The 21,498-nt window shown below is 42.8% G+C and overlaps 3 protein-coding genes across 7 annotated transcripts; 2 read left to right on the top strand and 1 right to left on the bottom strand.

Moving 5' to 3' along the window:
- Nucleotides 1-748: 748 nt before the first annotated feature.
- casp2 (caspase 2, apoptosis-related cysteine peptidase) lies at nucleotides 749-10,496 on the bottom strand. Of its 3 annotated transcripts, none has more exons than XM_076040930.1 (11): nucleotides 10,112-10,496; nucleotides 9,008-9,161; nucleotides 8,300-8,470; nucleotides 7,552-7,621; nucleotides 7,194-7,285; nucleotides 6,378-6,554; nucleotides 5,894-6,022; nucleotides 5,707-5,797; nucleotides 4,158-4,352; nucleotides 3,296-3,405; nucleotides 749-3,185 (listed from the first exon to the last, which is right to left on the bottom strand). In XM_076040930.1, exons 2-11 carry the CDS (start codon nucleotides 9,155-9,157, stop codon nucleotides 3,048-3,050), a joined length of 1,323 nt encoding a protein of 440 aa, XP_075897045.1. In that variant the 5' UTR covers nucleotides 9,158-9,161; nucleotides 10,112-10,496; the 3' UTR covers nucleotides 749-3,047. The 3 variants fall into 3 exon arrangements, with proteins under 3 accessions (XP_075897045.1, XP_075897046.1, XP_075897047.1); XM_076040931.1 differs by having other exon boundaries at nucleotides 10,116-10,496; XM_076040932.1 differs by having other exon boundaries at nucleotides 4,170-4,352; nucleotides 10,112-10,489.
- An 844-nt stretch (nucleotides 10,497-11,340) lies between these two features.
- On the top strand, nucleotides 11,341-17,086 carry rap1gapl (RAP1 GTPase activating protein-like). Of its 3 annotated transcripts, none has more exons than XM_076041138.1 (19): nucleotides 11,341-11,719; nucleotides 11,865-11,897; nucleotides 12,019-12,109; nucleotides 12,323-12,358; nucleotides 12,519-12,566; nucleotides 12,762-12,959; nucleotides 13,037-13,134; nucleotides 13,466-13,544; nucleotides 13,931-13,984; nucleotides 14,089-14,172; nucleotides 14,271-14,371; nucleotides 14,467-14,596; nucleotides 14,694-14,855; nucleotides 14,939-15,010; nucleotides 15,975-16,061; nucleotides 16,164-16,319; nucleotides 16,402-16,485; nucleotides 16,629-16,648; nucleotides 16,741-17,086. In XM_076041138.1, exons 1-19 carry the CDS (start codon nucleotides 11,649-11,651, stop codon nucleotides 16,829-16,831), a joined length of 1,695 nt encoding a protein of 564 aa, XP_075897253.1. In that variant the 5' UTR covers nucleotides 11,341-11,648; the 3' UTR covers nucleotides 16,832-17,086. The 3 variants fall into 3 exon arrangements, with proteins under 3 accessions (XP_075897253.1, XP_075897254.1, XP_075897255.1); XM_076041139.1 differs by having other exon boundaries at nucleotides 11,802-11,897; XM_076041140.1 differs by lacking the exons at nucleotides 16,402-16,485; nucleotides 16,629-16,648; nucleotides 16,741-17,086 and having other exon boundaries at nucleotides 14,939-15,125; nucleotides 16,164-16,302.
- Nucleotides 17,087-17,743: 657 nt separating this feature from the next.
- Nucleotides 17,744-21,310, top strand: LOC142898224 (glutathione S-transferase kappa 1-like). The gene is made up of 9 exons (XM_076041057.1): nucleotides 17,744-17,858; nucleotides 18,045-18,078; nucleotides 18,248-18,335; nucleotides 18,437-18,518; nucleotides 18,847-18,975; nucleotides 19,456-19,601; nucleotides 19,684-19,800; nucleotides 21,006-21,099; nucleotides 21,248-21,310. Exons 3-9 carry the CDS (start codon nucleotides 18,267-18,269, stop codon nucleotides 21,295-21,297), a joined length of 687 nt encoding a protein of 228 aa, XP_075897172.1. The 5' UTR covers nucleotides 17,744-17,858; nucleotides 18,045-18,078; nucleotides 18,248-18,266; the 3' UTR covers nucleotides 21,298-21,310.
- The last annotated feature ends 188 nt before the right edge of the window (nucleotides 21,311-21,498 follow it).

The raw sequence follows: 21,498 nt of genomic DNA, 5'->3' as shown, positions 1-21,498 counted from the left end.
TGTGTTCTGTGCGTGTGCGTGTGTGTGTCACGGCAGAATGACTGCGGACAGCTGTGACTTCTGGGCCTCTCCATCTGATACACTCGGAACATTATCGCTAGGTGGCGGCCGGTGAGAGAGATACATACATCCCGTCCGGGGGGTGGGGAGGTGGGGGGAGGGTTGAACGCAGCGGAGGACTCAGGATCCAGTTCTATTACACCTGAGGAACAGCAGGGGGCGGTGGTGGTGTGGGCACAACCCACAGGGCACAACCTTGGATGTATTACGAACTATGTAATGTAATAAGAACTGGATACTGGACTGGCAATATGGCGGTGTGACGATTCTTCGCAGTGGTCACTTGAGGTACTGCAGCAAAAAGCCCAAAAAGCATTTTCCCCATAGACCGCAATACAAAAATAAACGCCTTTAAAACAGCAAATCTTTCTAATGTAGATTTTTCACTTAGTAATAGTCTTTTATTCCCATCGTGACGTCACAACGTCGGACGTGCTGCTGTGTCTCAGCTCGTTCTGAATCATCTGTAAGTGATGTTCTCCAGGATCGCCCCCATTGGCCAAATAGATCATGCGAGTTACAGAGGCATGATGGGAAGTGACACTACTGCGCACGCTCTATGGGCCCATTAATGCAGAAGTCAAAAACTTTTCTGGTGTATTGTAATGAATGGGTAGATTAGAGTCGCACGGCTCAGGAAATCACACGCGCAGACACACAAGATGGCAAAAAAAAAAAAAAGCTCGGGTTGAAACCATTGCCTTTTTATTGGATGGAACATTTGGCAGTTGTTTGGTGTTGACAGAAATGAAAGATTTTCCCATTGTGCATCTCCCCCGACAGACAGACACACACACACACACACACAGACAAACACCTTGGTAGTGTGTGCCGGTAAATATAAACCTTTAAGACATCTGCAGCCTGCAGGGGAGTCAGGCTGGTGCGACACTCAGATGTTTGGAGTAAAAGGAAAACACAAACGGGATAAAGAGCGAGTGGCTTCCAAACCTGGGCTAATCTTCACCAACTAGCGCCGCACGCGACATGAAATCCTCTTTGTCCACGATCAATGCTGCCTCCGCCATACATTCTGCTCTCTTTACTACAACACTGTTGTTGTAACTAAACACACTCTGCCTGGCCGGAGCCTTTCTGGGAAACATTAGCGCTCGCCAGGCCAAAGAAATTGATTTCCTCGTCCGCGCTGGTGCCAAAGTGATACAGTATACTGCAAGAGCGCCGCGCTCGTAAATTCATCAGACAGACCAAGCCCGCAGGCCTCTGCTGGACAAACACTGCATATTGTTGTTGGAAGACGTGAGAAAGACCTAACTTTACATCTAACGACCGTTATGTCACACAAAAGGAAGCACGGCTGGCTACAAGTTCCGCCAAAGGAGAAACATGATTAGCGGTCGCGGTTGGCAGGAAGAGGTCGGAGTTCATACAGAAGGTGGTGTGACCCTGACAAGTAGCACCGTAGTCCCCAGGCAGCCCACCCTCCCGGCAGGAAGACACATCAGTAAAACACCGGAAGGGGGTGGGGAGACGCATCAGCTTCAGAAGATTCGGAAATATTTCAATCTCTAGAAAAAAAAAAAAAAATTCACAGAAGAAATTGCTATTTTGCTGTAAAGCTGCCGAAAGGGGTTGAGCTCCTAATATCCACTTGATGTTACATATTGAAACAATGGGAGCTTCGCTAAAAAAGCGCAGCACTTGAATCAAGCCTGTAGCTGAATGTGATTAAAAGAACATGAAGAGATTCTTGACAGAGGGGAAAGACTTTTTCTCTCTGCTCTGCTGCCCCCTGCTGCCCATCTCCAGAGAAACAACGACATGGTCACAGATATCCGGCGTAACATCTTACATCTTAGCTGATAAAAACACATTTATAAAACATCACAAAAATAAATCTGCATATAAAATACAAATACATTATAAAAGGTGTCTTGAAACCTGAAAGTGGCTGTGTGGTGATGAAGCACGACAGCTCAACCTTTGAAAACTGGCACAGACTCAAAAACACATGAACATTTCCAGTTGTCGGGGAATGTGCAAGTGTGTGGCAGGAATGGGTGTTGTGTGTACTTGGCTGAGAGGATCCACTGAACGGAATGCTCTGTGTGTATGTGCGTGTGTTTTTTAGGGGTGGGAATCGCTAGAAACCTGACAATTCAATTTGATTCCGACTCAGAGGGCTACGATGCAATTAATCACGATAAATTGCGATTATCACGATATATATGTGTGTATATATATATATATATATATATATATATATATATATATATATATATATATATATATATACATATATATATATACATATATGTGTGTGTGTGTGTGCATATGTATATATTTGTACATACATACATACATATACATGCATGCACATATACATGCACACATTAAAATATATGTATAGATATATTGGCAGCTTTGTTCTCGTGTTGGGGATGGTTGCGAGATGTGTGTGTGTATATATATATATATATATATATATATATATTTATTTTTTTTTATATATATATATAAATATATATATATGTGTGTGTGTGTATATACACAAACGCACACACACACACACACACACACACACACACATTTATATACATGTATATATATATTGGCAGCTTTGTTCTGGTGTTGGGGATGGTTGTCTGGTTTGAAGCACCTGGAGGATTTTCTGTCTTTTCCTTCAACTCCAGGTGCCAGTGGGCGACATGGTTCCTCATGCTGGAACCGGTCAAATTCGTTTTTCAGTCATCTTAAATGCCGTGTGTGTCAGTTTCTCATCTCATGAGTTGGTTTGGACCTGCATGCTCGCGTGTCTAGTGTGCGTCGCCTTAAACGGTCCGGTACGACGCTGCAGTGCAGTGGCACATGAGTTCTGGCCTCATTAAAAAAAAACAGAAAAAAATGATTTTTTAAAATTTGTGTATCAATTCATAATTGGCAAAGTCATAATCGCGATTAATCTGAGAATCGTTTTTTTTTCCCACCCCTAGTGCTTTTGTTATTGCATGTGCACGTATGTCATACTAATCCTGGGGAACTTGGTGCTTGGGGAAGAGGAAGATGGATTGGCACAACGAGGTGGTAAACTCTGACATTTCCTTGCAGCGGTGGTAGGGGGTGCCTGGACAATAGCCCTCCCTCAGCTTAATGCGATTGTTGACCTACACTCACAAAAAGAACGGGGTGGGGGGTGGGGAGACAGAGAGATTAACTTTCGGCCAGCCTGGAAAAACACAAGACGCACGTGTCGACTGGAGGACGTGAACCTCACCTTCACCAGGATGTCGGCGAGGTGTACGTCTTTGGAATGGAGGCGGAGGGCTCTGTTCAATTCTTGGATGTACCACGAGCCTTTCTTGGTGTTCCGCATGGCGCAGTGGCCTGCGAGGAGGAAGATTTCCAAACAACAAAGGCTTCACTGAGAGGCACGGAGCACATGAGGGCATCGCAATATCTTCAAATAAGCAAAAATAGAAAGGCTTAGCTATTAAATGCATGTCAATACGCTAAGCCGTAGGAACAAGTCTGTACATAAACTTGCACTTAAAAGCACCTGGTTAAAAAAAAAAAATCTAGGAAGAATGCGTATGAAAATCCACCAGTGAAAATGTTTTCTGTGCAGTTGGTGAAGATCTCTCTTTGTCTGGTCAGCGTTCATCACAGTGCAGAGGTCTGACTGGCTGAGTCGAGTCATGTGAGACCATTTACAATGCATGCCGCTGGTATGTAAGTTTCCTTGGCTGCTAAACCGGTGCAGTACAGCCCAGAAAAGCCGCCCGATTAAAATAGAAACCCTTTATCGGTCGCCGCCTGATGATGGACCACTTATTATCGACCTCAGCGGAAAACAAGAACCCAGGCAGGTTGTTTTTTCTGTTTTGTTTTTTTAAAGTCCTCCAGGCTTCTTCTGGTTGGGGTAAGGCTTAGCAGTCTCCACTCAACAATTGCATCATACAAACTTGTCAATAAATATGAAATCTGGTGCAAATACAAGCCTCGTTTTTAAGTTTCACAAGCTCCAGTTGGGTTTGGTTTAGTTCTACACGACACAACTTGGTTGGTAAAAAAGTGAAAAAAAAAAAGAAAAAAAAACCACGACATGCTGCTTCAGAATATCAAAGCAGGCTACCTACTAATTTTCTGACCTTTAAGGGAAGCAAAGCCACAGATCATGTCAGAGCGCTGGGGCAGTTTAATCCTGGGACTGTCACCGCTCTGCCTCGGGTCCCCCGTCTCTTCTCCTTCTCTCCCAGCATCCTGCTGTTCAGAGTTGGGCGAGGAGGTCCGTGTCGGCCCGTCTACCTGCTCCACACCAGAGTCCCTCGTTTCTGGACAAAAAGACAAATGAAAAAATCAATAAAAATTTAAGTCAGCGTGTCGGTGTGGAGACAGACGACTGAAAAACTTTTTTTGTTGATTATGTGGAAGGCCAAAACAAGATCTCTGCCTGATCCTCTTTTGGAATTATTTCCATGTGTTTCACAGGAGGAAGGGCATAGAAGGATATTTCTGGTTCCGACTCCATTGTCAAGGACTACTTTGAAACAGAAATGCGTCTCTGGTCTATGGGGTTAAACTATGGAATTCTCTGAATAATGGATTAAAGGGTTGTACGACTGTTGCTGGGTAAAAAAAAACAAAAAAAAAAAACAGTATAAGGAAAAAATAATGACACGCTATATCTGCAATGAAAAAGAATGAAGGTAATAAGGAGCACCCTGATCGCATAAGATGCAAACTGTCTTGATGAGGCAGCTTCGGTGACCTGGTGATGTTTGGGGTTTGAATTGTATATGTGAGCTATCATTCTCATTATTATTTCACTATTCTGTTCTTTGTTTGTCCGTTTTGTTTGTTTTCCTTTTTATTTTGTCCTGTATTTGTTTTTCTATTTTCTTTGTCTTTAAGCAGTTCGGAACATACACATAAGAGTAATCTTCTTTTGTTCCTTTTTGTCATGTCATGTCAGAAGAGAGGACTTATTTCATTATTATTTTTTCTTTTTTTATGGCTGTTGTTTTCTAAATTTCCTTCTATGTGTTGGCGGTAATATGACAAATAAAATAAATAAATAAGAAAAAGACATCTCTCACATAACAGTTGAAATATTGAAATGATTCAGAGCTAATGGCAGGCTTAGGGGTCCGAGGCTCGCTGGGCCTTCATTGACCCTGTTGTCCAGCTCTAATCTCTGCATTAGTTGGCGGCCAGTTAACAAACAGACTAACTGTGTGATCATGAGTCACTGCAGATGTGCCGTTCGGCTCAGTTTTGGACAATCACCCGCGTCTGAAACATAAAAAACCTGCCTAATACGACTCATTGGACAGAAAGTGAGAGGAGACAATAAAAAAAAAACTTAAATTACAGATAATTATAGAAAAATACTGAAAGTCTCAGCAGTATTTCCTATCCTTAAGTTTCCAACTTCTTCCTTTGATTTCATCAGCTTTAGGATAATGGAATATTTGTCTGACACTATCGGGATTTATTTTATTCAATCGTCCAGTAATGAGTGAAATATTCGCTGTCCTCACGGAAAATCCGAGAATCAGCTTGGCCCACAAGCACAACTCGTGCCAACACAAAACAGCTCTGATGTCCGTGAATAATACGGCATCTTGACTCTACAGGTGACAAACGGGAGCGCGCGCACTGAGAGCGAAAGACGAGCAGGATTACCTCCTCTACAAGCCTGGATAAAAAACATCTTGGCCTTGTTTTGGAGCAGAGGACAACCAGAATTGTCAAAGGCCTTGAACACCCAGTCCAGCTGAAAATGACCAAGTGACCATGTGTTAGGAGAGGCAAAAACACAAAGCTAAAATAGCTAAATCTTAAAACTGGCCTGACGATTTATCAAACACACCTGAAGGGGTTCTGCGTCCGTACCAAAAACGGCTCCGTCCGTTCCGTGGGAGAGCAGACAAACCACCAGGCTGTCCATGTTCTCGTGCTCCGGTCGCCGGGCCAGGTCCTCAATGCATTTCGCCATGTCCTAGACAAAAACAAACAAAACAAAAAAGAAAAACACATGTATATGATTAAGAACAATCAGAGAGATGAGCAGGTCTCCGAGAAATTTAAAGCTCTTGAATTCAAAATAGTTTTTAACGCTAAACACATTTGGAAAAGTGAGCCTGTGAGTTGGTAGAATGTTGCCACAAGTTCCTCATTTTCATTTTTTCAGAGATCAACACCTGAGGCGTGTTTGCTTTGTGTCAATATGGATACCGTCTGTCTGGGTTAGGGTTAAAGTTCTCTTTATGGGTATTATTATGTCAGCTTTACAACCTCGTGGCTGGGTTTTTTTGTTTTGTTTTTTAAAAGAAAAAACGTTGCGGGTTTCACACCTGTGCAGTGAGGTTTCTGCGGACGATGGTCTGGTAGTCGAGCTCGGTAAAGACCTTCCTGAGGACCTCTTCATCCACCTCACCACCTTTCCTCGTGTCGAGTCCTGTCGAGGCGCCGAAGTTCACATTACTGATCACCAGCGCGAAACCCCGAGGGGAGGAGCTCATTCTGTAAGACTGAGAAGAGGCAAAGTAGAGGGAAGGCAAAGACATTGAGTTATAATGAGTCCACATAAACCTCATAACGGAGAATTTACTGAAAACGCGTCAACACATTACCATGAGGGATGCAAAATATTGATTAATTGATTAATCGTTAGTTGCTTGACCTTATTGATCGATTAATGATTAAATGATCAGCGGCAAATTTTCCTGACAACCTAAATTTCGCAATGAAAAATGTGTAAGACATTATTTAACCCCTAAATAATGTTGAGGGTCCAATGTGACCCATTTTTACATCAGAGAACAAAAAAACACCCTAAACATTTATCCTCTGACTTTAAGTTGACATCTAATAGGTCACATTTCAAGTTTTCTAAAAGCATCTTGTTCTAAGTATATTATGACCATCACAGTATTTACAGGTTATAATGATATTAACTACCCGTGTAAAAAAAATGTTTAATTAATTGCGACTAAATTCTTAATCCACAATTCATCGCTAATGGATTAATTGTTAACATCCCTAATTACCATTACTGCTTTTTTTTTTTGGATGTTTAAATGTTTCTCACATTATTTCTGAAAGTTCCTCAGGTACAATCGGCTCCATCAAACGTGCTGGGCTGACACTGGAGAGGTAAAGTGCTTTACCTGTTGGTAATGATCGAGGTAAAACTCATGAGTGCACGGCTGCACTGGAGTGTCAATGGCACCATCTGCGTCTAGACTGCACTCGGTGAGATCTGTCGCATGCAAAACACAGAAGCACATTATCCACATTACTTCCACATAACCCTCTCAGCACCGACCTCCGAAAATGTTTGTGCTACAAAGCTGTGAGTGAGTCACAGCTAGGGAGTGGCGTCTGTCGGTAGAAAGAGGGGCAAAATAAGCACATCGTTATCAGGAAACTGCGGGTTATATAAAGAATTTGAACTTGGCTTGTCTCCAAGATGACAGAAAAAACACGGGCAACAAGTGCTACCCACCCATACTGAATGTCACCCACCTTCAATCCTTTGTCTCTTTGCAGGAACGGCCTCTTGGATTGGATGTTGGAAAGAGGAGTCAATGAGTCTCTGAAAAACAGCAAACTCCAATTGGAATTCGGTTTCACACTTTAAATTGGTGCAACATAAAAACAATTCAGTTTGTGAGATTTATACAACTACTGAGCTGTGTACATCGGCGGTCCCCTACGCCCGGGCCGCGGACCGGTACCGGTCCGTGGGTCATTTGGTACCGGGCCGCACAGAAAGAATAATTAACTTCGGTTAAATTAGTTCCATTTTATCTATTATCCGAGTCTGAACAATTTTATTTTGAAAAATTACCAGATTCTCTCCGTTACATCCGCCTACGGCTCAACTCTTGACGCAAGTCAAGGTGGTTGTCTCGGTCACGTGATACGCAACCGCTAGATAAAACCCACAAGCTAGCAATCTAGCGAGCACCATGAGTGAAAACACATGAAAAAACTGCCTCGCCACTCAGAGACCCAGCACATTGCATTAAAAGACCAGCAGCCTTTGGAGGATTCAGAAAGAGAAAAAAAGGGCATGTTACTCCTGTTATGTTGTTGTCGCCATGTTAAGAGGACGCTGCTAATAAAGGTCCAAAAGTGTACACACTCACTAGTGGATTCATGTTTATTCCTATATTTACAAAATACCACAGTTTTCATGCCGGTCCGTGAAAAAAGCTGTGTCACATTAAACCGGGCGGTGCTGATGGTCGGGCAGATGTTGCAGGCTCACCTCTCCCTGCGTCTCACGGTCGTCTCTGTCTGGTGGCTGAGTGAGGAGGTCACACAGGTGCTGCTGCTCCGTTTCTCGCAGAGCCAAGCAGAAGCTGCTGAAGGCTTCGGGCCCTCGTTTGGGCAAAAGCTTAAGCAACTGCCAGGTCCGCTCGTGAGAGGTGTTTTTGGCCTACAGAGCAGAGAACAAAACAGAGACGCATGAGACATTTTAAGACAATCGCCGACAATCTCCCCACAACTACTATTCAACACAAAAAGCAAGGCTCTGATGATGCAGAAAAAGGCAAAATTAAAACTGCTAAACAGACACTGAGAAAATTATTTAAGTAAAACCAAAATATATTGCTTTTGTTTTAATATGTTTAAGCGCAATCTTCTACGTTTTGGGTGAACACAATTTAACTCGCATGCACCATTAAAAAGAATCTTCACGTGGTCTCTGAAGATAAATATCCAACTAGGAAAAAGTTAGGAAAAAGGTAATTTGAATAAAACTGAGACATTCTGCAGGGATAATAAATGGTTTATTTTATGTTGAAATTTTAGGCTCAAAGAGTTTAAAATCACCCACGCCTCATTTCACACTGAGACAAACCGACAGGCATTCAAAGAGGTTCAAGGCCGAGCAGCCCCAATATCAGTCAGCAGCGGCGTGAAATATCTTTCTATTCACAGCTGTCAGAAGATTGTGTAGGTATGCACACACCAAGATGCCCTCTGCCATGCCCGGCGTCAGGATGTTGTTCGCCTCCAGGCACTGGATGAGCAGCTCGTCCACCACCAGCTGTTTGCACAGAACAATGGAGCGTTTCCGGAGAGCCCGGCTGTCCCGCTCCAGCATGCCGCAATTCAACATCTTCCTGGGACACGCAGGTGACAAAGACACAGGTGTGTCAGACAGGAACAGGAAGAACATGTAGCGAGGACGGCTGCGTCCAACGTCGATCATTTCGACTACAACTGCTTTGTTACCGCATCATCAAGTAAGCAGCGTTGCACTTTTTAGACCAATGTTGTTCACCCTTTTTTGAGCCATGGCACATTTTTTTGATGTTGAAAAAAAAAAAAATCCCGAGGTACACCACCAACCAACAAAAACAAATATATATATTTTTAATGACACTTTTGAGCCTAATAATGAAAATATAGTGTCTCAACTTATTTATACTCTCTCATCGTGACACTTGGGCCTGATTAGATAAGAATAATAATTGGGGGAAATTTGCATAGTTATAGCAGCACGTAGAGTGCAAAGAGAGGAATTAAAAAAAAAAAAAAAGAAATAAGGAAATTACATATATACACAAACTATTTACATCTGTAGAGCTGATAAATGCACTCAAAGCTGATAACCTGCGAGGAATTGAGGTAGGAAAATAGGCTTACATTCCTTTTAAAGCACAGCCACTGCACAATGGAATTTTAGAATTATTTTTTAGACAGATTAAGTTAAAAAATGTCGTTTTTCACGGCACACTAGTTGAAAACAATGTTTTAGACAGCAGAAGCAGCACGCTGACGACAACCGTCACAACATGCACATCACACAAAGCCAGCCTCGAAGCTAGCCGAGCAGCGCTACAAGTGTCAAGTACAACACAGGAAGACGGTGGCCGATGAGTTTACGACAACGACAAAATACTTGCGTTTAATATCTAAAACGTACACGACATGAAAGCAATGTATTCCAAGTCCTGGTGGCTAGTAGTGGAGGGGGGAGGAGGGGGGGGGTCACATTTTTGCTAACGAGCTAATGAGCTCGTATCGGCTCCCCCCGATTACCTCGATCGAAGCATGCGGAATTCTGAACTCACCTTTTTTTTTTTTTGTTCCCGTTCCTCTGTCCTCCGCAACTGAATCCCCCAAAGCTGTCAAACACCTTAACAAAAGTCGAACAACACACTACTTCTGCGCGCACATCTGGGTGGCCAGAGAGCGCGAAATTAAATTGCGGAACTACAGCATGAGCGTGCGGGGGGTGGAGTCATAGGTACAGACCAATGACGATTAAGGGAGCTTTTACTGGCGTTTCTGCCGTCCAATCACACCGCTCCTCATAGACTGACCTTATATTCCGACATATTGAGTGGTGTTTTTGAATACCAAAGTTTCACTGATGATAAGGAGCGAAGTGATACGGCAGCAACGGAAGCGGTCAATCGGAAACTTTAAGAGGAGGCAGGAAAGTAGATCTGATCTCTCGCCACTCACACACTCGCCGCGGCACACACGCACACACCAGACTTCCTCATCCTCTCACCTCTGTCCCGCCCCTCTTCCCTCTCAGCCATTCACATGCCTACCCTTCTAAGGTGCATTCAGGTACATAACGAACTCTCAGAATATTAACAACACTCAACAGATTCTACACAATAAAACAACAGCAGAATTGCTACAATATACTCCCCGATCAAACAGATGACACCCCTTGACACTATACAGGCATCTACAGCAGAAATCATCTACTATAGAGGATCAGCATAGAGAATCATTATATTAAAAAAAAAAAAATGTAAAAGTTAACTTAAAAAACAAAGAAAGGATTTAGTGAACTTAGATAGCTTAAAGTAATATTGCCTCAGAATCGTAAATAGTTATTTAAATGGTTTAGAGAAAGAAACAGATACAACTGTTGCAAGATTTGGGAGGAAAGTGGTTTGGGATTCACAAATAAAACAATTCACACTTCATTCACACTTGTGTAATTACTTCCATACTTAAAGCACTACTCAACTAGGTGTAATGTCATGCCATGGTGCATTGCTTTTCTTTTCAAATTCTATTAATTTAATGCAAGAAACACATTGCATGACGACACACACATGTATTCTGTCCTCCTCCTTCCTCGTCTACCTTTCTCTTGTTTGCTCTGCCAACGCCCTCTGCCCATCCTGAAGCCTCGCCCTCCCCTGCTGTCTCTCTCCTCACTCTCCCTCTATGTGTGCTGTCAATAATTGATGATCCGACTCAAAGGGTAACAGGTCCCAGAGAAATGTCTCGCCAATTTCTTTATTTATTTACCAGTCCATCTTCAAGCACTGTCCGTTCGAGAAGCCTCTGCGCTTCTTCACTGGAGTTGCAAGCACTGAATTGCTTATACAGGCGCAGCAGTGGCCGTCAAGCAGTTCAGCGGCCGCTGCTGCACCCATGACCATGAGTGGGTTAACGCCGCCAGTCTAGGTGACAGCAGGACAGAGGGAGGAAAGGGAAGCTTAAATGAGTGAGAGGCAGGGGGTGGAGAGGAGGAGTGACAGAATGATAGAGTGGATTAATTCATCCTTGGCCAGCCCCTGATTGACATCGGTGGCAAACTGGCATGTACAAACATCCACAGTGACACCGACACAATGGAGAGAGCCAAGAGGGATGACTTTTCCTTCTCTCGAAAGAGAAGTTTTACTTTCGGGGCATATGGAAGGTGAGTAATGGCACATTTTTATCTCACATGGTTTCTTGCGTTCACTCCAGATGAATGCGGGTGTTTTTTTGTTTTTTTTCAGTGAGTAACTCTGTGTCAGACACGTTTTCCTCTCCAAGTTGTTTTCACTTCCTCGTTTTTACAGCATGGACAGACTCATGTGTGAGGATGCGCCGAGGTGAGGTTCCTTTTTTTTTATATATTTTATTGCAGCACTGTCCAGCCTGCATTCAACCCATGTAATGGTAGCTTCAGAGTGCCACTTGCATCTCCTAATGAACATATAACTGTTGCTGCAGGCTTGAATCTGAAGGGGGAAACTTGCTGGATGTTTTGGCGTCTCCTGCTCCTGAAAGCAAGACTTTCATCTCCTCCTGCAGCAACCAGAGGGTGGTATCATTACCGCGTCCAGCCGGGACATAATTCAATAGACTTAATGTGTTGTGGTTTTTTCCATAGCATGCATGCATGCATGTCCCAGGAGTTCCCTTTTGCAGATAACATGATTTACATGTTCCTCGTCCTCCCTGTGTGTCTCCTTCCTGTTCTCCATCTGCCCACCTTCACATCTGCCCGATGCCTGTTGCCTCCTGGCCAATCCAGGACACCGAGCTTTTTGAAATCATTGAAAAGCTGCAGGTGAGAAACAGGAAGATTGATGTTTGTGTATGTGTGTGTGTGTGTGTGTGTGTGTGTGTGTGTGTGTGTGTGTGTGTGTGTGTGTGTGTGTGTGTGTGTGTGTGTGTGTGGCACCTGAGCTCCACACAGCTCCTATTATCATGCTCTGCTCCTTCATCAGGGCAGCCGTCTTGACGAGCAGCGGTGCGAATTTCCTCTTCCTCTCAAGGTTCGTTTTTGATCTGGTGATCAACATATTGTTTTCAATGACATGCATACAGAAGAGTGCATGTGTGCGTGCACATGCTTTTGCATGTTCATCCTGACCTTTGATTTTGAAGGGGTTGCCATTTTTGTTTCCTCAAGCACTCGCAGCTCGTCACCGCCGTCGTCATCACCAAGTGCTCCTGTGTGTCTATTTTAGTCCCAGCTTTTCACGATAGGTAGAGACCTGCCACTCATCCTGCCCTCCGAGTTGGGGGGCTACTGGATAGACCCCCCTCTTGGCAAGCTGGCAGATGTCAGTCCCACCCCCTCTTACCACAGCACCAATCCAGAACACTATGACATCATGGAGAGGGACAGAGAGGCCAAAGCCTATCGGGAGTTCTTCCGTTCACAAGTACGTTTTGATCTCCTAAGAATAGATGCCAATTCTTTCTGAGTAATAATCCTTTTTAAAAATGTATCCATCTTCAGTACCATCACTCATTCATAGCAGTGGATCCATACCTGGGGCCCCTGGTTCTCTCTGTGTGCTTGGAGGATGAGGAAAACAGGCTGCGAGTGATACTGAGGTGTTCCTTTTTTATGTACATCTCTCCAGTTTGCTTGTGATTCGTGATATTTCATCAGGACAACATTGCAGAGGTGTTTGAACTTCATGTTAACTGCACATTTGCACTGGGAACGTAATAGAGGGGAAAGAGCCCCTCTTAATCTGATTAGCAGGTTTCTTGTATGCATAATTTATTGTTTTGCAACTAGTTTGGAAGTTTAACAAGGAACAACATGTTGGGAATTTGAAATATATGAGATTATGATGGCATGAGTATCAGCTTTTGTTGGTTTGCGCCGCTTATTGTGCTATTGAATGTGTCTAAAGTTACTGAATCTGGTGTCTGGCAGGATGAGGGAGTGCTCCCTGCATGGACTATTCTCTGTCTCTCTTTTCCCCGCCATCCCATCCGCTGTTGAATTGGCAAAGGTATCCCAGCACCCACTCAGTTAAATTAAATTCTCAATCAAGTAGAGGTAGAAAGCTTTAGAGACCTGTCAAATTTCCCCTCTTCAAATAAGTAGATATATATTGCCCCCTGCATTGTCCTTTTTCATTTTTGCCTGTGCATTACTTCAGCTGAAAATTTCTCATTCTTTTTTTATTCATAATGTACTCGTCAACTTTAACTTGCTGAACCTTAACTACTCCATAAAAATATTTTTTTTCATACAATATTGTCTAAAATTGGTAAGTTATGTCACTTTTGTTTGTTACTATATATTTTTCTATTTACAGCTGTATTGTAATTACACAAAGATTAAAATATATCTGAAAGTTAAAAATACCAAACAAAGATTCATTGTTTCCTCCAGATGCTCTGTGATAGAGTGACCTGCTCAAATTTCGAAGTGGTCTGCTACCTCAAGGTAATATTTTAATATTCTACGTTATATTGATAAGAAAAAATGACAATCAAAATTCTTTCAGACATCTCATTCTTCTAAGTGACCGTTTTTTCCTCATGAATCAGGCCCCAGAACTGATAACAGCCTTTGATGAACACAGAGTTTCCCCCAATTTCAAGTTTGGAGTTTTGTGCCAAATGGAGGGACAAGTAGGATATTCTTTTCACTACTGTGCAGGGGGGAGGCCTTAAAAAATGTGGATGCTTGGCAGAGGCGTGGCATAATTTGCTTACTCCTCCCTCCATAGCTCACTGAGGAGGACATACTCAGTAACAACGAGGAAAGCGAGGAATTTAAAGAGTTCCTTTCGATTTTGGGCGACACAATTCCGCTGCAAGGCTTCACGGGGTAAAATCAGTACTTCCTCAGTTTATTAAAGTGACAAAGCATCCGGTGGGTGAAGTCAGACAATTTGATGGTCACCTCTAACTCACTTCCCTCAGGTTCAGAGGAGGACTGGATGTTTTACATGGTCAAACAGGAAGTGAGGCCATCTTCACTTCATTTCAGGGGAGGGAAATCATGTTTCACGTGGCAACCAAACTGCCCTTCACAGAAGGGGACCCGCAGCAGGTCGGTCTACTCGGCAAAGGTGATTCACAACATACTACTTCAACAGATTATCACTCTTATTCTTATTCTTCTTCTTCCCCCTCCTCTAATTACACAGCTCCAAAGGAAAAGACACATTGGGAATGACATTGTAGCAGTGGTCTACCAAGAGGGCCAAACCCCCTTTTTGTCAGATGTGATTAAGTCTCACTTCCTGCACTGTTTCCTGGTAGTTCGGAGGATTCGATCCAAACACAACACAGAGGAAACGTCTTACCAGGTGAACAAAGAACCATCTTCAGTGGTTCTTCAAGGCAACAACTTACAACTTCTTGTTCATCTACCGTTTTGCTCTCTTTGCAGGTGTCTGTGACAGCCAGAGAGGATGTTCCTCTCTTTGGTCCAGTCCTTCCAGATCCTCCGATTTTCACAGATGTGAGAAAAAGCAACAGGGTCTTTGTTAAAATCTTCTGCTCTGTTTACTATGTTCAATATATGTCTAGGGGACAAAAAAACCCTCTCGGAATCATATACCTTCTACATCTTTGCTGTGAGTCAGGTGACTCATACCTCTTCAGCTTAGCGGCTGTCAATCCCTCAACATGTCCTACAGTTTCCCCAATCAGAGTGAGCTCTGGAGTAACTGATAATGACGACTTAACTCGATTAAGTGCTTCAGTAAACTAATAACACGGCTCGCTGACTGCACATGTGCCTTCTTGCCTTGACAAATCTCTGTTGTGACATTGGTCTGGTTGTTCTTTCTACACACGCTCCTAGACCTGTTCATAATTAACCTCACGTGGCCACTGGACCACCAAGAGCTAAAATTTAACAGCTCTAAAGTCTTGCACATTTATCTCACCAGTGAGCTTCCACCAACAGCGAGGTCCACCGAGTCAGTGACAGTGGTACCATGTAGTCCATGAATCATGAAGGATGAGGAAAAACCTGCACACTGTCCTTGCTCACAAAACACATTCAATTTGAAAAGGCGACAGTGTTTTAGCCATGGCCTTTCAATATCCAGATGACGGTCGCAGTCTATTAAACTTTTTATTGCAAGCGAGAAGAGTGTACAAGTCTTCCTTCTCTCTCTTTTAATGCTTGTCTGCGCCATCTATAGAGACCTGACAGACTGTTCAGGCATGCAAGACTTTTTTGAGGTTAATTAATATTTTTTTAGGATTCAATGACCTTGAAATCAATTAAACTTACATTTGAATGTGGAAAAACTCCATTTGCTTTTATGGGGTTTAGCAAGGACAGTTGCAGTGGTTAAAGGGATGTGCATTTCTACCACTCCAAATCAGCTTGTGACTCACTTACTAATTCTGATGGTACAAGCCAAATCAATTATTGACATCATTCATGTGTATTCTATTGTCCTGTGTTTCAGCGTTACCTTCTCAGGGAATTCCTTCTGACCAAACTCATCAATGCAGAGATTTCCTGCTACAAGGCTCAACAATTCAGCAGACTTGAGGTAAAAAAAAAAAAAAAAGAGAGAAGGAGCTGTATTTGGTTATTCATAATAAATATACAGCATTTGGCAATATCCCTCCTCTCTCCTGCAACTTTTGCACAGTTTCGCACTCGATCATCTCTCCTGGAGAGCTTGCAGACTGAGCTCTCAACACGTTCCCACTGCATGGTGGGAGATCCGTTGCTGTCTGCTCTCTCATCCTCTGAGGGTGTACGGGCTTCCTCAGAGGGGAGTGGAGGATTCATAGAAAATTTCAAGGTAGATGTCATTCTTCAATGACTTACTCTATGAACATCATGTATGTACTTGAACTGTTTTTCCTCCAAATGGCTTTTTATAGAGAGCCATCCGCGTGCGTAGCCACTCTTTTGAGACTCTTGGTGTACCCAAGAAGATCAGTGGAAGTGCATTACATAGACCAAAGGTAAAAAACAAAACACAAAAAACAAGAACAAAATAATAACAGTAATAATGATTATACAATAGTGGGTGACCGTGTCTGAGAAAATACTCTCATTGCTTATTTAAAAGCCTGGAGCTAATCGTTGTTATGAATCCCCTTTACAGACAGAGAGAGATGGAGAGAGGTAAGATGAAAAAAAAAAAAACAGTTAAAATTACAGTTCAGTGAAATAACTGTGTAGTGTGTAAAGTGACTGATGCATTGTCCTTTTTCTAGTGACAAATTTCCAGGAACTCCACCTGCTTTTGTTGACAGCGTGGCACCAGCGGACTTTAAAGATCAAGCAAGTCCACAAGAGGAATTATAAGAGGAGATATATTTTGTTGTGATGGATAGATGTTGATATACACTTTGCTAGTCTGTATGGTTGCTTCTACTATTATCTGGGAATTGTTATTTTGTAAATAGTTTGTAAAGTCTGGTGTATTCAAAAAATAATATTATGTGACTGTCAAATAATGGCATTATGTGAATGGATTTACTATGTTTGTCATTATAATAGAGAACATAAGAATTGAACCTTGTACATCGTTCACTGGAATAAATGTTTCTTAGAACCCTCCACGCTTCTCCCCCCAATTAATAATAATAATAATAATAATAATAATAATAATAATAATAATAATAATAATAATAATAATAATAATGAGGAAGAATTCAGAAATCAAACTGTGCACACAAACTCTATTTTTTAAATTGATTTTAATTATATAAATTCTAAATAAGAAAAGAAAGGAAAGAGGGGGAAGCAAGATGAGTCATTTAAAAGGGGGAACTTCTTGTGTATGCATTGTATGCAGTGATTTAAAATGTTTATTGTTGAAGCTTTTATCACATGTGATAGATTAGATTATTATTGGTCATCAGCAACTGCAAATTAAATAATTACAATGCATTTATTGTCACTATACGCATGTAATAATAAGATTGAAACAGCTCCAATACCAGGGCAAATAGTGTGGGGAAAAAGGTTAACAGTGTGAGAACATAGTGCAAAAAAGCAAAGCACTAATTTGCATAGCACTTTTTTTGTTCAGATTAACAAAATTAACATGTAATTTCGATGAACGTGGGAGATGACGGCAAAGGAAATTTGGTCATCCGGCCGCTAGGCAGCGCAGTAGTCTGAGTTTTCCTGAAGAAAATTAGAGCTTCTACCAATGACTGCGTTAACCAACTATGGTGGAAATAACAGTTGCCTGGACACATTCAGATTAACGAAGTAAAAACACAGTTCAAGCGTTTACCATAACCAACCAAACCTTTACCGCAGGGCCGCTCATCCGAGCCACCAAGCGGAAACGGCAGAAGAAGAAGAGCGCAAAGCCGAGGGGGTAACGTAACTTAATAGCGTGGTGGTTCCGGACGATGGCGCTAGTAGTGCGGCGTCGCGTGCTTGCCTCTTCACCATTAACTCAGTTTAAAAAGCAGCTCTGGCGGTCCCACAGTGCCACTGAGTTTCTGTGCAATTCTCACTGTTGCTAACTCGCATGCTAACTTGATATTTTACTTCCTCAAAGTCGTCACGCACGCGGCAACAGCGCTGAACTGCAGGTTTGTTTTGATTTTTACAATGCAATGAATTATTTATTTATTTTTTTAACTAACCATGGAATGGAGGGATACGTGCGTCACATCTGCTCAACTTTGACACACATTCTGCTGCACTGTTGTGCAGGAGTCGCAAGGTTATTGCTAGTTGACTTTGTCAATGTAATTTCAGAATCGATACAAAATCAACGATGACTTCCAAGAAAGTGGTCGAGTTGTTTTACGACGTGGTGTCTCCTTACTCCTGGCTCGGCTTCGAGGTCTGGTCCTCTATCTTTGTACTAAAACTGCTGCAACAATGGCTCTGCTGTGACTTGCAGCCCAAACTATTGACGTCCCCCGTTGTGTTTGTTGTGTCCAGGTAATGTGTCGATACCGAAATGTGTGGAACGTAGACCTGAAGCTGCGTCCTGCTTTCCTGGGTGGCATCATGCAAGGAGCAGGTGCAGCAGTGGAGCAGTCTCTGCATTTCTTCTCATTCATTTTCAGTTTGAAACAACGTTTATCATTCGTTATCCCATTGTTTAGTTGAGCAAAACCTAACAACATTTATAACCGTAAACACGTGGGCTGTGCCAAACATTCAGAAACGTACATCTTTATCTGATTAATTTGCACTCCTTGTTTTATTTGCAACGCTTGTATAGTTGCTTGCTGTTGCTGTTTTTCTTAAAAGGTGCCGATAAGGTTTTGCCGTACAAACACAAGGACAATAAATATCCTTATACCATGAACCTTGAACCTTCCTGTTGTGTTTGTCTTTTGCCACAGGCAACAAGCCCCCTGGTCTGGTTCCAAACAAATTTCTGTACATGACCAAGGACCTGGCCCGCCTGGCAGAATACTTCAATGTCCCCATGCAGTCTCCATCAGACCCCTTTGAGGCCATGTTCAAAAAAGGTAAACTTATTCATTGTAGATGGGTTTGAACTTGCTTATGAGCTGTTATTCCCAGTGTTTGTTCTTGTTCCAGATTTTAATTGTTTTGCTGCATCTAGCTAGGCTAATGTCTAGGTTTTCTTTTAAAGGTCCCGTACTATGCCAAATGCCAAAATCACATCATCATTGTCTTTCATAGTAATATGTGTCGGTAGCCTGCCAGTGAACTCCAAGAAATTAGAAATATGGTACTTTCTACTTCTTTTGCTCCCTGCACTGTTCATAACTTAATAAACATTGCTTTTTGTGATGTCACTGAGGGCACTGATGCATGTCCCACTCGGTGCTCCAGTGGTGTCCAGGATGAAAAATAAAAATCACCACTGAAGTCCCAGTATGACCCGGTGTCTGCAGTCTCCCCTCAAATGAGCCTTGTCCTAGCCACTCATTTGCTGTTTTTTCATATTTTTTTCTTTTGTCCGTTTGCGCCGCTACACCCAGGCTCCTTGTCTGCAATGCGCTTTGTGGCAGCAGTACAAGAACAAGAAAAAGGAGGCGACCAGCAGGTGGAGCAGCTGTCCCGGGAGCTGTGGAGACGGATCTGGAGTGAGGACAAAGACATCACAGAGCCTGGCTCACTGTCTGAGGTTCCTAACTGGACGTGGATTGTCTTTAAAGAGATAATTAATCACTGTATAGATTTTTCAGAGAATTGTTGTTGCTATGCAGGCAGCGTTGAAAGCGGGGTTGCCTGATGATGAGATCAAGAAACTGCTGAAGCTGGCCACCTCGGCAGAGATCAAGGAAAAGTTGAAGAGGAGCACACAAGAAGCACTTGACTATGGGGTATTATATAATAATTATATAATTATAATTGTTCTTTTGTTCTTACAATATGCACACATCTCAAATTGTGCTTTTCTTCACTTTTTCGGATTCGGATTCTTTAGTGACCACACAGCCAAGCTGGTGGGATTTCTTTTCAGTACAGCTGGGTACAGGTTCCAACGTTTCGAAACAACATATTTCTACATGCAGATACAAAAAAAACATTCAGATAAAAACAAAGGCCATGCATACCCCTCAGAGTTCAGGGTGATGATTGCAATTGCAATAAAACTGTTTTCGAAGGTGGTTCTTTTGGAGGCAATTGTCCTGTAGCGCCTCCCGCAGGGCAGTAATTGGAAGACACAGTGGCCACATTTTTAGACTGCCAGCCAAAATCCCCTCCAGATTGAAATGTTTTTGCAAAACGGATTGAAACCACCTTTGGGAGGTACTTTCAAATTGCATGTGGACAGATACGTCTCAGTGTGAACAGCTCTAAACACACCAATCAGTTCTGACTGTGCGTGACGTCACTCTACGCGCTACAAGACCCAAATGTGCCACCAGAGGGCGCCATTCCAGATGCTGAGCTGTAACGTAATGGAGCGGACAGAAGGAGCAGCAGTCGCTGGACAGAGGAGGAAACTCATTGGCCCATCAGGCTGTGGGGAGATATTGTAGCTCCATTCAAGTCAGGCTCCAGGCCATGTATCGCAACAAGTGCCGCTGTCGCAATTTTGTGACGTCACACACTACACACTATGCTGGACGATGCCTCCGCTCCGACGTCGTTGCTACAGCAACCTGTCAGATGGGTCAATAATGTGGCCCAGTCTGAACAGAGCCACATCCCATTTGGACACTTGCTAAAAAACAGTGTGTGGACAGTCAGCCCTAAAAATTGGATTTGAGAAGGAATCTGATTTGAATCAGATTCGCCTGCAGTCTGAACGCAGCCACTGTGCAGGGTGAGTGGGATCTGAGGTGATCTTGTGGGCTCTGCACATTGTCCATTTGCATTGTGGTGAAGTGATTCAAGGGACAGTAGAGGTGAGCCAGTGATTTTGGATGCTCTGTTAATAATGCATTGTAGTTTCATCACTTCTTGTGTTTTTGGTCTCCAGGAAATTTTAAAATAAGGGGGAAATACATAAAGAGCGTTTCAACTCTTGGCCGCATGTCTTTGTTTACTATTCTGATCATGTCTTGCCGACTCCCTCCAGGCGTTTGGCTTCCCCCTGATTGTGTGCCATGTAAATGGGAAGCCAGAGCCATTTTTTGGATCGGACAGATTTGAGCTGATGGCCCACTGCATTGGTGAGTGACCTGTTCTGAACGGTAGCAAAGTACTAAACTAAAATAGCAGAGGTTAAAGAGACAGTTGTTGACTTTGTCAACTCTGGCATTGGATAAATTTGCCAAGTAACTGACTGACTTTTTTGTCTTTTTTCCCTGTCTGTTTCAGGAGAGAAGTGGCTCGGACCTGAGCCTGACAAGTCTAGCTCCAAACTCTGAGGGGAGATGGGGGGGGGGAACTCCACTGAGATGGAAGATTCGCCTCCTGGGTTCAGTGTCTCAAATTCATGATCATCAAACGTCTGTGGTGCCTTTTACAATTAAACAGTAACTTTCACACTGCTGTGAGTCCAAATAATATTGTTTGAATGTTAATAGTGTCTAATAAATAACATTAATAAGCTTGTTGTCTGTTTTTGT

The sequence above is a fragment of the Nelusetta ayraudi genome, unplaced genomic scaffold, assembly GCF_046127955.1.
Source record: "Nelusetta ayraudi isolate G7.1 ecotype Tasmania unplaced genomic scaffold, CSIRO-AGI_Nayr_v1 ptg000063l, whole genome shotgun sequence".
Taxonomy (NCBI): Eukaryota; Metazoa; Chordata; class Actinopteri; order Tetraodontiformes; family Monacanthidae; genus Nelusetta; species Nelusetta ayraudi.
Note: the sequence above shows the minus strand (reverse complement) of the source record. Positions and strands in the feature narration are given on the sequence as shown.